The sequence below is a fragment of the Girardinichthys multiradiatus genome, chromosome 12 (genome assembly GCF_021462225.1).
Source record: "Girardinichthys multiradiatus isolate DD_20200921_A chromosome 12, DD_fGirMul_XY1, whole genome shotgun sequence".
NCBI classification, from domain to species: domain Eukaryota; kingdom Metazoa; phylum Chordata; class Actinopteri; order Cyprinodontiformes; family Goodeidae; genus Girardinichthys; species Girardinichthys multiradiatus.
In genome coordinates this window covers 5,578,112-5,590,209 of record NC_061805.1, presented here as the reverse complement: position 1 = coordinate 5,590,209, position 12,098 = coordinate 5,578,112, and the positions used below count along the sequence as shown (strand labels likewise).

Sequence of the window (12,098 nt, the reverse complement as noted above, 5' to 3'; positions counted from 1 at the left end):
TCATTTACCTTCATCTGACCCATGGTATTTAACAAGCATAAATAACCTGTTTTACGTCAGCTTGTTGGATGTGTTGAGACCGAATGTGTAATTTGTCCCGCTATCAAGATCCAAATTGCTGTCTGAGTACAGAGTGCCCACAGAGAATAACCTGTGTTCTCTGTGATTACACAACTGCACTAATGCAATGGAGAAAACAATTTTAAACAAAAGAGACATGTTAACCTTTTTAAAAAAGAAAAAAAAAAAGTCTTTATTTTGGTTCAGTCAACATCTTGTTCATTAAAAAAATATCACTATATGCCTGTTGAATCATTGTTCATAAACATTGTTGCTTTTTAAAGAAATCTGCATTATACAATGACATTAATCCCTTGTAAAACAATCAGTCTAAAAATAGAAAAATAATGACAACACAATTATCAGTTTAATTTGATCTCTATCAAAACATCATGAGATTTAGCACTTGTTCTTTAAAAAAAGATATACAGTGTTCAGCATCTACTAAAATGACTGCGGAACATAATGCCACCTCTATACACAGCGGCTGTGCAAATCTCTGAAAGGTTTTACAGAAACGACACCTGAAAGTTCAAGCTAAAGTGACCTCAAGAGATGTTTTGTATTTATGGCTCTTTAAAGTCCCACCAACACACATTTAGAAAATTAATTCATTTCAGGACTTTTATGCCTCTGCAATAATTATTTACCAGGAGCCTGAAGCAGACATACTCAGCACAGAGATGGAAAATCCAAACCCTTATAAATGTGCTCATTAACAAGATTTAATTTGTGTTTTATATGATTTTTTAAGGCTATGCTTATCAAACTGCTTATTTGGGTGGCCGTTAGCATTACTCAGAGGAAAGTTTGGTATTAATTACAGAATTTGCACTGAATATATGAACAGATTAAGAGATGTAGAGGTAAAATGCAATGAAACAATGAAAAAAGATTAGTTGTTAAACCACAGTACTCTTTGTTCAAAACAAACGTCTTAAAAGAGAAGTGTAGTGGAGAAAACTGCGAGAACGTCCCGTGCGACCTGATGCAGGCAAACAAGCGCTGGTGGCTATGTTTTATGTACCTTTAATGTCACACCTTGGATCTATTGCAGCTCAACCGTGCTCTGGAACCAAGCTAGAACACCAATAGGATTTGCAAGTCGATGCACCCAGTGACCAGGCTAACTACAGTTAGCAATGAGGGCTAACAACAATGTATTTCTTTGCATTTTGCACTTTCAAACACCTCAGCAGTATGTTCACTAAAGGAGGTTGTATAATGATGTGAGTGAACATTTTAACAAGATACAAATTTTTAGAAGTCACAAAATTGTATATGAAACGCAGCCATATTGGGTTTTAAAATTAGGATTGGTGGTAAACGACTGATTTTTCCGCTCAGTGTTCCACCATCTAGGGATCTTTCTGCTAATTCTTCTAACTATAAACTTGAAAATGTCTACTTCTGAGGAGAAAATGGAATGCATAAATAAACACTATCCTTAAACAAATCAAACAGTGCTGATGATAGTAATATATTTTGTTGCTTTTACTAGTGCATAGACAAATGCATAGACAAAAAAAAAAAATCAGTTTGTTATCAGAATATGAAAACTTCCAGCTTCATTGGTTTAGATGGGTAACTAGTTGTAACATACTAAACCCTTCCAGTGTTAACGATACACTGTGGAGGCCAATACTGAGGAACAAAACCCTAAAAGTTATCTATTTTCAGTATAAGTGAGATTAAAATGAGGTGTGTGCACTGTGATGTAAAAAAGTATTAAAAAGAAATTCTCACATCGAGACATGTTTGAGATTCATTGAGGCAGCGTAATAATGAGAGCAAGCAGGACTGTGGGATAACAAGCAGTTTTCAGCCTCTGTCATGAAAAACAGTGGATTTGGAAATTTGAGCAGAATTCTGGAAGTCTCAAGAGATAAGGTAGGGATCATTCTCTAACTGTGAGAACTTTTGTGATGCTAACCATGCTAATCGCTCTAATATAAGATAAATATAAGATGCGAAGCTAGTTTTAAATGTCAACCCTGTAACCATTTTGTCTTTGAAAATTGTAAAAAAAAAAAAAGCAGCAAGATGCTGCCTTTGCTTCAAATATAATGAATGATTGTTGACACCAGGAAGGGCTCTTGGTCACTTGTCCCCCACTTACCCAAAAACAAACTATTTCATAACTTTTTATGTGATATATTCCCCACTTGCCTATATTTTCTACCCCAAGATAGGTACCATGTTTTATACATGTCTGTTTATCTGGGTTTGTCGTTTTGACGAGTTATTGAATCAAAATTAATCAAATTATAAAATAAAATAAAAAATAGTTCTAGGGTGCACAAGGAGGTCCACCCAAGAAGGTTAGAAATGTATTTTTATTTAGTTACAATGCAACACTGTTTAAGGGAAATTGTAAATAACCATAATTGGGCAGAAAACTGGAGCTTGTAAAACTAACCATAAAAATCTGATCGGTACATCTCTAGTTTTCATGATGGCTCAGCTGAGATACTGCTTTAAATGTTTCTCAAGATGATGGTCTGAAAAATATCTACTGAGCTTTAAATTGCTGTAAGTGGTATTTAGGGGGTTTCCCTGCAACTATACATAACACTAACTACATACACAAAGAAAACTAACTGAGCCTTTGAGGTGAATAGTTGCCTGTTTTTGGCTCCGGCTATATATTTAATGCAGATTTGACAGTGGCATCAAATGTCTTTTGGCAACACTTCCCACTAAACACCACCCCCATAGCAGTGTAGTGTATTCAGGAATCAACAGGTACAGCATTGGGTTAATCATAAGCAACAATAACAATGCAGAATCTGCAGCACATTCAATATTGCCATCCAGTGTCTCTGAAACCATGGCGGGTTGGAAAAAAGGCTGTTCTTTTACAAATAAACGAAACACGATCAACAGACACAAACAAACTGCGTTGTAACTAACAGTTACCTTCTGCATACAGTAATCCCTGCCTCTTAATCAACTCTGACATTTATCTAATGCAGCTTTTGTCTCCGGCTGTATAGCAAATACTGTTAAACAGCTAGAGGGAAAGTGAGTCATCCAGTGTCACTCCATACACAAACATAAAAATAAAAACATGACAGACCATTATTCATTCCTTTTCTTTGCAACTGATTAAAAAGAATATATACTCTGGTGACCTATCTTGAAAGAATGAGTCTTTCATTACCTTAATGAGCCCACAGAACCTAAGACTGTACCTTAAATTGGTTCCAAATCATGCATCCAGTTCTACTATTTAATGACAGACCCTTCCTATCAGCTTAACGCTACAATAGTTGTTCAAATTTAAGAACACAGGACAACTTGGAAATAAAAGTGACCTGAAAGAAACAAATTACTGTTGCAGAAATTGAAAACAAAAAACTCCTGCTTCTTCCCCAGACCTTCCTGCTCTCTGTACCCCACTGTGGCGTTTCCATGACGTCTAAAATGAGACTGCTCTTTCAACACAGTCAAATCAGGGAATTAATGAAACTCCGAGGAGGGTGCGTAGGTGTTGTCTTACTGGGGGGCATCTCTTATGAGGGAAACATTGACTTTCGAGTCTTCGGAGGAGGTGGTGGAGGCTTGTTCTCAATTTTCATAGGTAATGGAGGACTGAACTGCAGGGAAAAGACAGAAGAAGGTTTGTTTTAATATTTTAAATAAAAAACTGAATATTTTTACGTTTACACGCCATTAAATATGCATTAGGGAGGGCCTGCTATTTCCTCTGAGCAGATGTACCTCTGTAGTGATAGCAAGGTTGTCAATCTCGTGCGGATGTCTTTTCGGAGGCATGGGTGGGGGAGTCCCTGGGGTGTCAATAGTATTGGCATCATTTTCGCTGAGGAGTGATGAATAACCTAGTGCGAGAGGGAAGAAATAAAAGCTCCTCAGACCACATCCATCTGTGAATATGTGTGACCTGATTAGCTCCGCAGACCAGAATATGCTTACACACAGAAAAGTCTGCCAGATTTCCCCTTTATTGTGTGGAAAGTATAACTTTAAGAGGAAAAATAAAGATGCTGGTGTGCAGTGTGGTGCTTCTTAGAAGAGGAGCTTTTTGCTACGTACTGGAGCTGCGTGGCGTGGTTGGAGTGTATGGGGAGGCGGGAAGCGGGCTGAGTTGGTTAGACAGGCTGAGCTGGGATGAAACACCCTGGAAAAGTGAGAGGGTGAGCCGTCTGTCACCTAGTTGTAAACTTTTGGGTCTCTGCTGTCTGTCTGGAGAAACCTGGGGAAAAACATTTAAATGTAAGACCTCCAAGAAAATCATAGAAGACCTTAAGAAGTGCTCTGCATTCACTATTACACTTCACATAACTTTATTTCAGTAAAATGAAAATACTGTGCCTAGCATAAGTATTCATACTTCTCGAACATTATTGCACTTCCAACAGCAAACTTCAGTGTATCAAGATAAAGCATCAGACCACTGTGAGACGGTGATACATGGTTGTCAAAATGCACACCAAAAAAGTGTAGCATTCATATGTATTGAGCCCCCTTTACTGCTATACCCCCCTTAATAGAGTCCACTGCAACCATCTGCTTTCAGAAGTCAGCTAATTAGTAATTAAACCTGAATGAACTTTAATCCCAGTATAAATCCAGAGCCTTGGCATCTATCCTTGGAATTTGTGTGAGCACATCCCACTGGGAGAAAGACCCCAGGACTATTTAACAAAACACTGCACATAACTCTGAGCACGACATCCCCCTGGTGAGACGTGATGGTAGGAAGGTGTTCTTCAGCAGGGACAATGAAGCTGGCCAGAGTTGGTGGGAGGGTAAATGGCGTTAAATACAGGACAACCCTGGAAGAAAAGCTGTTGGAGGGTGAACAAGATATGAGATTGGGGTGGAGGTTCACCTTCCAGCAGGACAATGATCCTAAACATGCAACCAGAGCTACGATGGAATGGTTTCCATTAAAGCTGGGCGATAGGGCCAAAAAATATCAAAACATTTTTTTGGAATGAACAATCTCCGTAATATTCACAATAAAGTTTCAAATAAACAATCCAGTTGTTAAGATAGCATCTGTTTAAAAACAAACTAAAAAAGCAAAATAGACCAAACATTGATAATAACTAATGAGATTTGTTTTCAAAAATTGTCAAATACTGAACATACAATCCCCTTTATGAATGTGGGACATTATGCATCACAAGTAAATAAATTACACTCTCTCAAATGGCAATTTATGAATGTATAAATCCCAATTTTTAGTGAGGTTTAAGAATTTCTTGTTTCAGTACAAGAAAAAAAAAAACAAGAAAAACCAAGTTCACAGGTTGCAATCTATTCTCCATCCAAATGGTAGTTGTCTGTCTTGCTCAATTTAAAAACTTACCTTTATAATCATTATTGTCTTATTCTGTTCCTCAGTATCATATTGTTTTTATTGCCTGCCAAAGCATATTAATGTGTTAGAATGGCTTAATTAAAGTGCAGATCTACATCCAACTAAAAATCTGTGGCCAGACGTAAAGTTGCCCTTCAGGGGCACTCTCCATTTAATCCGACTGAGATTGAGCAGTTTTGCAAAATGAATAGTTAGACTAGATATGCTAACTGGCACAGACATAACCAAAAAACTTGAAGCTGTAATTTAGGCATAAGGTGGATTTACAAGTCTCTCCTTCCACTTTTCAGTTATTCACTAGTTTGTGTTGGCCTATCACATAAAATACACAAATGTATGCAGTTACAATGTGAGAAATGTCTATGGGGTGTGAATACTTTTGTAGTGCACTATAACTTAACACAAACTGTAGATAGCATGGCTGTGCAGACATAAGGCCTTACCCCATCTGTGTCCGACTTTTTCTCTAGCAGGACTTGGGATTTGCTCACACTCCACTCCTTCCTGTTCTTCCGAGCAATCCTGTTGTCTTCCTCAGAGCGGGACAGAACAGAAACGCTGCAATAAGGAGGACAAAATTACAAGGAACGGTTAGTGAATGACCCGAGGCACAGAAACAGATGCAGAAAAATGTATAACAAAAAGGGACAAATGACACTGTGTTATGGAAGAAAAAAGTCCATGTCTGTATATTAGGGTGATGTGAGTATGCTGTGCCACGAACTCTTGGGAGGAGGGCCCATCTGAGGACACAGAGCCACTGGAGAGGCCAGAGGAGGTGCTTGACAGGGTGGACGCAGTGGACATGCGGCGCAGGGTGGAAGACAGGATGTAGGGCATGACAACTGAGCCCACGCGACTCTTCTTCTTCTCAGTCAGAGAGCAGGGCTGGGACACACAAATGGGATTAAGCGTCACCGGGGTGCGCGGGGATCTTGGCAGGAAGATGCAGAGTGACAGGCGAAGCACAGGTTGGAAAAGCCTGGCTAAAGGAAGATTTATGGTCCTGTGCTAATATAATGCAGACTATCCTTTCAATGAGAAGCATTTGATAGGAAGGCAAGAGGGCCAATAGCTAAAGCTGGCACCATGTTGCATAAAATTGAATTTGCAGTTGGGAACGCACCAGGGTTATGACGCCATAAAGCTTCTCCACTTTCTCTCGAAGATCTTGGAAGCAAGTAACTAAATGATTGTGTAAGGGCTTCAGCTGCTCCGTCGTCTTCTCCCCGTGGATGCGAATTCCATCTTCCAGGAGAGGGATCTGGGGATGGAGATGAAGGAGGACATAAGTACACATTTGTCTGGCAAAGGAAGAAAAAATGGGATCTTGCCAAAGATGGTGGAAAGATTTACCTGCAGGGCGGTGAGATGTTTAAGGACTTCGATGCGTTCGTGGTCACCCGGGTGCTCTTGGATGTAGGTGTCAGTAAAGAATGCCTGCAGAGGATGAAAACCGGGTGACAACTGGGCAGCATGTTAAGCATGCTCATTAAAAAATATGGCTGCAAGCAACAGTGAACAGGCCACCACAGAGTTATAAAGAGGCTCCCATGTGAATAAGATTCTGTAACTCATAACAGAACAAAAGCCAGACAGAAATCATGTCAAAGAGAGAGTCATCAGTTGTCTACAGTTCTATGACCTTATTAGTGTAGCCTGGCAATGCCTGACCACATTTATGAGCTCAACAATATTCTGCATCTCATTACGGGGAAAGAATGTTAAGTCATACCGATTTCAATAAGGTTTAAACCCTCCTTCTGTGGTAGAGACATAAACAGTTGAAACCAGATATTTACATACAATATATTAAAAGACATAACCTTTTTTTTCTCTCTTTGCCAGATAAAAAAAAAATATCTAACTAAACTTTTATGTTTTAGGTAAAATCTGATTTTATCAATTAGAAGCTTACATACCCATGACATTACTATTTATGCTTTTCCCAGATAGTTTCAAGGCATAGTAATCTTACTGTATGTAAACCTCCTAAAGAAAGCAATAAAAAATGTATCTAAAAATATTGTTTAAAATTCTGGCATTTACCAAATAAAAATAAATTTGGTAATCCTAACTGATGAAAATGTTCCGTCTGATTTAATGTCAGATATTGAAGAAAAAAGGTAGATCTTTTTATACAATGTATATAAACATCTGTTTTCAACTGTATGTTTGCTAAAAAAAAAGAAAAAAGAAATCTAGGTTTCTGTTTTTCTGTTCTTTATACAAAAACCTTCTGCTTCACTTACACAGAGTGAAAGCAGTGGTGCGCATGCATTTTGTGCGCCCCAACAGAGGGAGAAATCGTTCGCTGGGGTAAAAGGTTTTGGCATCGAGTGGTAGTTCGATATTATAATGGAAGTGGAGGACATGAAGCTGGAGGAGTGTTGGAAGACATTGTTTCTGTAGCCACAGAGTGCTGCAGCAGTACCTTTGAAATATATCTAGGGAAATAGTTTGGACAAAATAAAAAAATATATTTACTTTAAGGCAAATCTTTACACAATCATGAAGGCTCTTCAGCTATTCAGTACTGAGGATCTTATCAGACAAGATGAACAGACACTATCAAGTAATAATCCAATAGCAAAGTTCAATTATTAGGATAGTGGTAGCAAAGATTTAGATTAGAACACGAATTAACAAACAAATTTCTTCAGTTCATATATTTGCTTATGTCTGAGCAAATTTAAAATAAAATTGGATCTAGCCCACTCATCAAACTAGATTTACAATTAGAAAGCTAATTCTAATTTCTAAACTGTTTTTTTTACCAGACTGAAGACAAAATAAAAAGACAAAAGGCAGAGAAGTTAAAGAATGTAAAAGAGATAAAGAAAAACCTATCCTTTGAGAGGTGGCACTGAGAAACCAGCTGTGGACCAGAAATAGATGATTTTCAATGTGACTATTCAGAAAAGTGATCAGCTGCTTGGAAACTCATGATTTTAATCTTTTTTTCCAATCATGGAAAGCACCTGCCCAAGTGCTTACAGGACGCGCTAACGCCAACCTTCTTCGGAGTCAAAGTTGTTACTGAAGAAGGAAGACTATTTACAGTATCAGTGAGGTGTTTTAAAGTAAAGCCCGAGGAATAAAAACGGTTGAAAAAGCTGAAACAAATTAAAATGTATTTTTATGGAAACCTGTCGACTGTTGATTCAGGGGACCACAACAGAGTGAGACTGAACACACCAAAGCTGCTCTGTTTGGTCCGGATAATAAGAAGTAATTAAAGTGTATAATTCTTTTTCTCGTGGGGTATACTGGGTTCGAAAAGGTTGGCTTTTAAAAATCTCAGAGTTCAAGTAAAAGTTTAAATTATTTAGGGAATGCTCACAGAGCTGTGTTTACAGCTACTAATGCTAAATGTGCTAATCAGGCTAATTGCTAAAAGTAGAGGCAATAGATGCCTTAAAATATCACCAGAGCTGTGTGACAGCATCTCTGATGATTCAGCTACCAACATAAATAATTATTGATCAATTGCCACAGAAACACTCCTGTTTTTAAAGGTGTACCACATCTTACAGTAAATCAGAACAGTGTTCCTACAAATACTGAGTTGAACTATGTCTGAAGTCTCGGTGAAACGGTGCACATGTAAGTTTTGTTAATAAATTTTGGGAGCTATAATCTATCGTGTAAATGTAATTATTTTTTTTGTGGTGTTTTATTTGCCTAAATAGAAATCAGTTAAAATCTGAATTGGCTGGTCAAAATACCACATCAGAGAACAGTAAATGGCCATAATATCTCTGATATGTGCATCTCTAAACATTAGTAAAACTGAAGAAACTGAGAATTAGCAGAACACATACACTGCACATACAATACTAATTTGTTATTATTATGTAACTGTTGCAACATATTTCATAGGCAAGTTAAACCTGTACTGACCGAAGAAGATTAAAGTTTACATCTTAACTTATTATAAACTAATGGATAAATACATTTTGAAAGATTAATTACTTTAAAAAGACAATAACCAAAAAAACTTTTGGCAAAAGTTGATTCTCTTTCTTTTGAAGTGTCCAGCGAGACCCCATAGAGGCCAGAAACGGCTACATATTTGTTAAATCTGTTGTCTGTACAAAATCTCAGCTATGACATCATCATAGTCTTTGAGGATCACAACCTACATCTTCTGCCTATGCATTCATGATGCAGAAAAGAAATTAATAGATAAAAAGTATAATGGGAGAGGATTTTATAACTCAAATGCTTGAGATCAGCCAGCTTGTTGGCTATGCACTTGGTCAACACTGAGCTACTACTCATGTTAATACATGGCACATATTTTTGGTAAAGAAAAAAAAAAACATCTCTGTTTGGAGTCTAAACTGGATTACAAGATGACTCAGTTAAATTAAGCATTTGCAAAATTACCACCTTGCAGCACTATGCCTCTCCAGCTCACGCCACTCTGTCTGACCTATTAATTGCTAAATGTCACCACATTATGAATCTACCCAAGCAGACATTTGTGTGAGATTGTGTCGTTACTACCTTATGACTACTTAAATCTTAACCATAAAATATTTGGAAAGGTCAAAGTGGCAGCGACCTTTGACCACCAAAGTCAAATCTGGAGAGTTTGAAAAAGTCACTAATGTTTGTTCTTCGGGTATTGAATAAAAGAAAAGGATATGTGCATAGATGCCATGAAATATTTAACAATTCAGTGACTAGAGGCAGAAAAAGAGCACTCTGCAGCAAAACTGTCATATTAAATTACAAAGTTAGACCTTCTCGTAGTTGGAGAAGCCGCCCATCACGGCGGGGTCAACAATGCCGCTGAGCATCATTGACAGCGGGTTGATGGACAGTGACCGATCGCAGGCCTGCTGTTGCACCAGGTTGCTCAGCTTTTCATTGGCTATCTCCATCGTTTCTATGGCATTCATTAATGGGCTGATCTCCTCCTGACACACAGACAAGAATTCTTCATTAATTACTTAAGACTTAACAATACAACAAACAACATGATTTAGGAATGAGCGCCGCTTCTCACCACTGAGATGGATTTGACTTCAAACCATTTGAGAATCCCAGGGAAGCGGTAGGCAGTGATGAAAGTGGTTCTCTCAATCCACATGGTCTGTGGGGCAGAGTTTTAATAGCATACTCAGGGGTTCAATTTTTGATCTTTATTAATCTTCAGAGCATAATATGTGCATACACAGACATTTTTTTGCTACAAGCTTGTGCTTTCACATTATTTTATAGCTTTAAAATAAATGTAAAAAGTGCTCACAGCAAACTCATTGTCTGGATCCTTTTCACCTTTCCTAAAGGCCCTGGAGTACTGGAACTGGTCCACTTCATTGTATCTATAATAGCTGCAAGGGCAACAAGAAAGGACAACGATGAGTTTGCACTTTCCCTAGAGATATGATATTCAACAGAAAATAAATCAGCCTTTAAATGTTTAGTCACACACTTTAATATCTGCTCTGGAACTCCCTTGTCTTTGAACTGGTGTGGCACTGTGAGAACAGGCTTCACATTGAAGCACTGGATGTCTGTCCAGTTCAGCTAAGGATGAAAACCAGAAACAACTGGAGAGAAGAGACAAAACAAATTGCTCCGAATCGTTTTCTTTTTCATTTGAAGTTGTGAAGCTGCAATTACATAGAGTGGTACTTGAAGTTGAATGCTTGCAAGTGAAACCTACAAAGCACATATTGTGCCAAGCTGGTACAGTCTAATCGAAGTGCAATACCAAGCTAAGAATTTTCACATTTTGTCATGTTACAAACACAAACTTATATTAGGATTTCAGGTGTCTTCGGGATATGTCTCTACCACCTCTGCACATCTGGAGACTTGATTTTTTCCCCCTATCTTCTTTAAAAATAGCTCAAGCTAGAGCACTTGTGAAGAGAAATCTTTAAGTTTTGCCACACATTATCATTTAGATTTGGGTCTGGACTTTGGGCCATTCTATCATATGCTATCATATGCTTTCAACTAAACCATTCCATTGTAGCTCTAAGTGGATGTTCAGGGTCGTTGTCCTGCTGGAAGGTAAACATCTCAACATCTCCCGTATTCTCAAGTCTTCAGCAGCCTCCAACAGGTTTTCTTCTATGATTGTCCTGTATTGAGCTCTTTTCATTCAACCATCAACTCTGACCAACTTGCCTGATCCTGCTGAAGAAAAGCATTCCCGCAGCATGATGCTGCCATCACCATACCCAGAGGATGGGGTGTTTTCCACCACACATGGCATTTTACATGCAGGCCCAAAGAAAATCTATTTTTGTCTCATCGGACCAGTGCGTCTTCTTCCACATTTTGTGGTTTTTCAAGGATACGCTGTCCAGGAGAGTTACAGATGTCATCTCCAGGGGGCGCTGTACTCGTCATACGGACTGCATTTGGGAACTGAGAGAGCAGCTTTAAAATGAAATCTTCCAGCCACTCATACTCTTTACCTCGGTAGATGAACATTTTGTTCTGCAGGATAAAAAGAAAATCATTTTGTAACCCATCAAATGAAGCCTATAAATAGAGAGAACTGTCATCGAGGTTAATTGACATACTTAATGGGGGGGGGGGTATATTAAAGCTTCAACAAGACTGCATTCATTTTGACATTCTCTTGTGGCATCAAAAAGACAATAACCTTTATTAGAATTATTGTACATTGCCCTAAGAAATATTTCAAAATACCACCTCG

At 38.2% G+C, this 12,098-nt stretch overlaps 1 protein-coding gene across 1 annotated transcript in view; it reads right to left on the bottom strand.

Annotated features, from left to right (window-relative positions):
- Positions 1–220: 220 nt before the first annotated feature.
- The window catches only part of dock5 (dedicator of cytokinesis 5), a 71,998-nt gene continuing 60,120 nt past the window's right edge, over positions 221–12,098 (bottom strand). Inside the window, exons 40-51 of the mRNA XM_047381422.1 lie at positions 11,734–11,875; positions 10,857–10,938; positions 10,671–10,755; positions 10,428–10,514; positions 10,162–10,338; positions 6,767–6,850; positions 6,537–6,674; positions 6,135–6,298; positions 5,854–5,968; positions 4,117–4,276; positions 3,784–3,902; positions 221–3,659 (exon numbers count right to left, since the gene is read on the bottom strand). Coding sequence (XP_047237378.1) covers positions 3,576–3,659; positions 3,784–3,902; positions 4,117–4,276; positions 5,854–5,968; positions 6,135–6,298; positions 6,537–6,674; positions 6,767–6,850; positions 10,162–10,338; positions 10,428–10,514; positions 10,671–10,755; positions 10,857–10,938; positions 11,734–11,875 — 1,437 coding nt within the window. The 3' untranslated portion in view covers positions 221–3,575. The remainder of the gene's footprint in view (positions 3,660–3,783; positions 3,903–4,116; positions 4,277–5,853; positions 5,969–6,134; positions 6,299–6,536; positions 6,675–6,766; positions 6,851–10,161; positions 10,339–10,427; positions 10,515–10,670; positions 10,756–10,856; positions 10,939–11,733; positions 11,876–12,098) is intronic.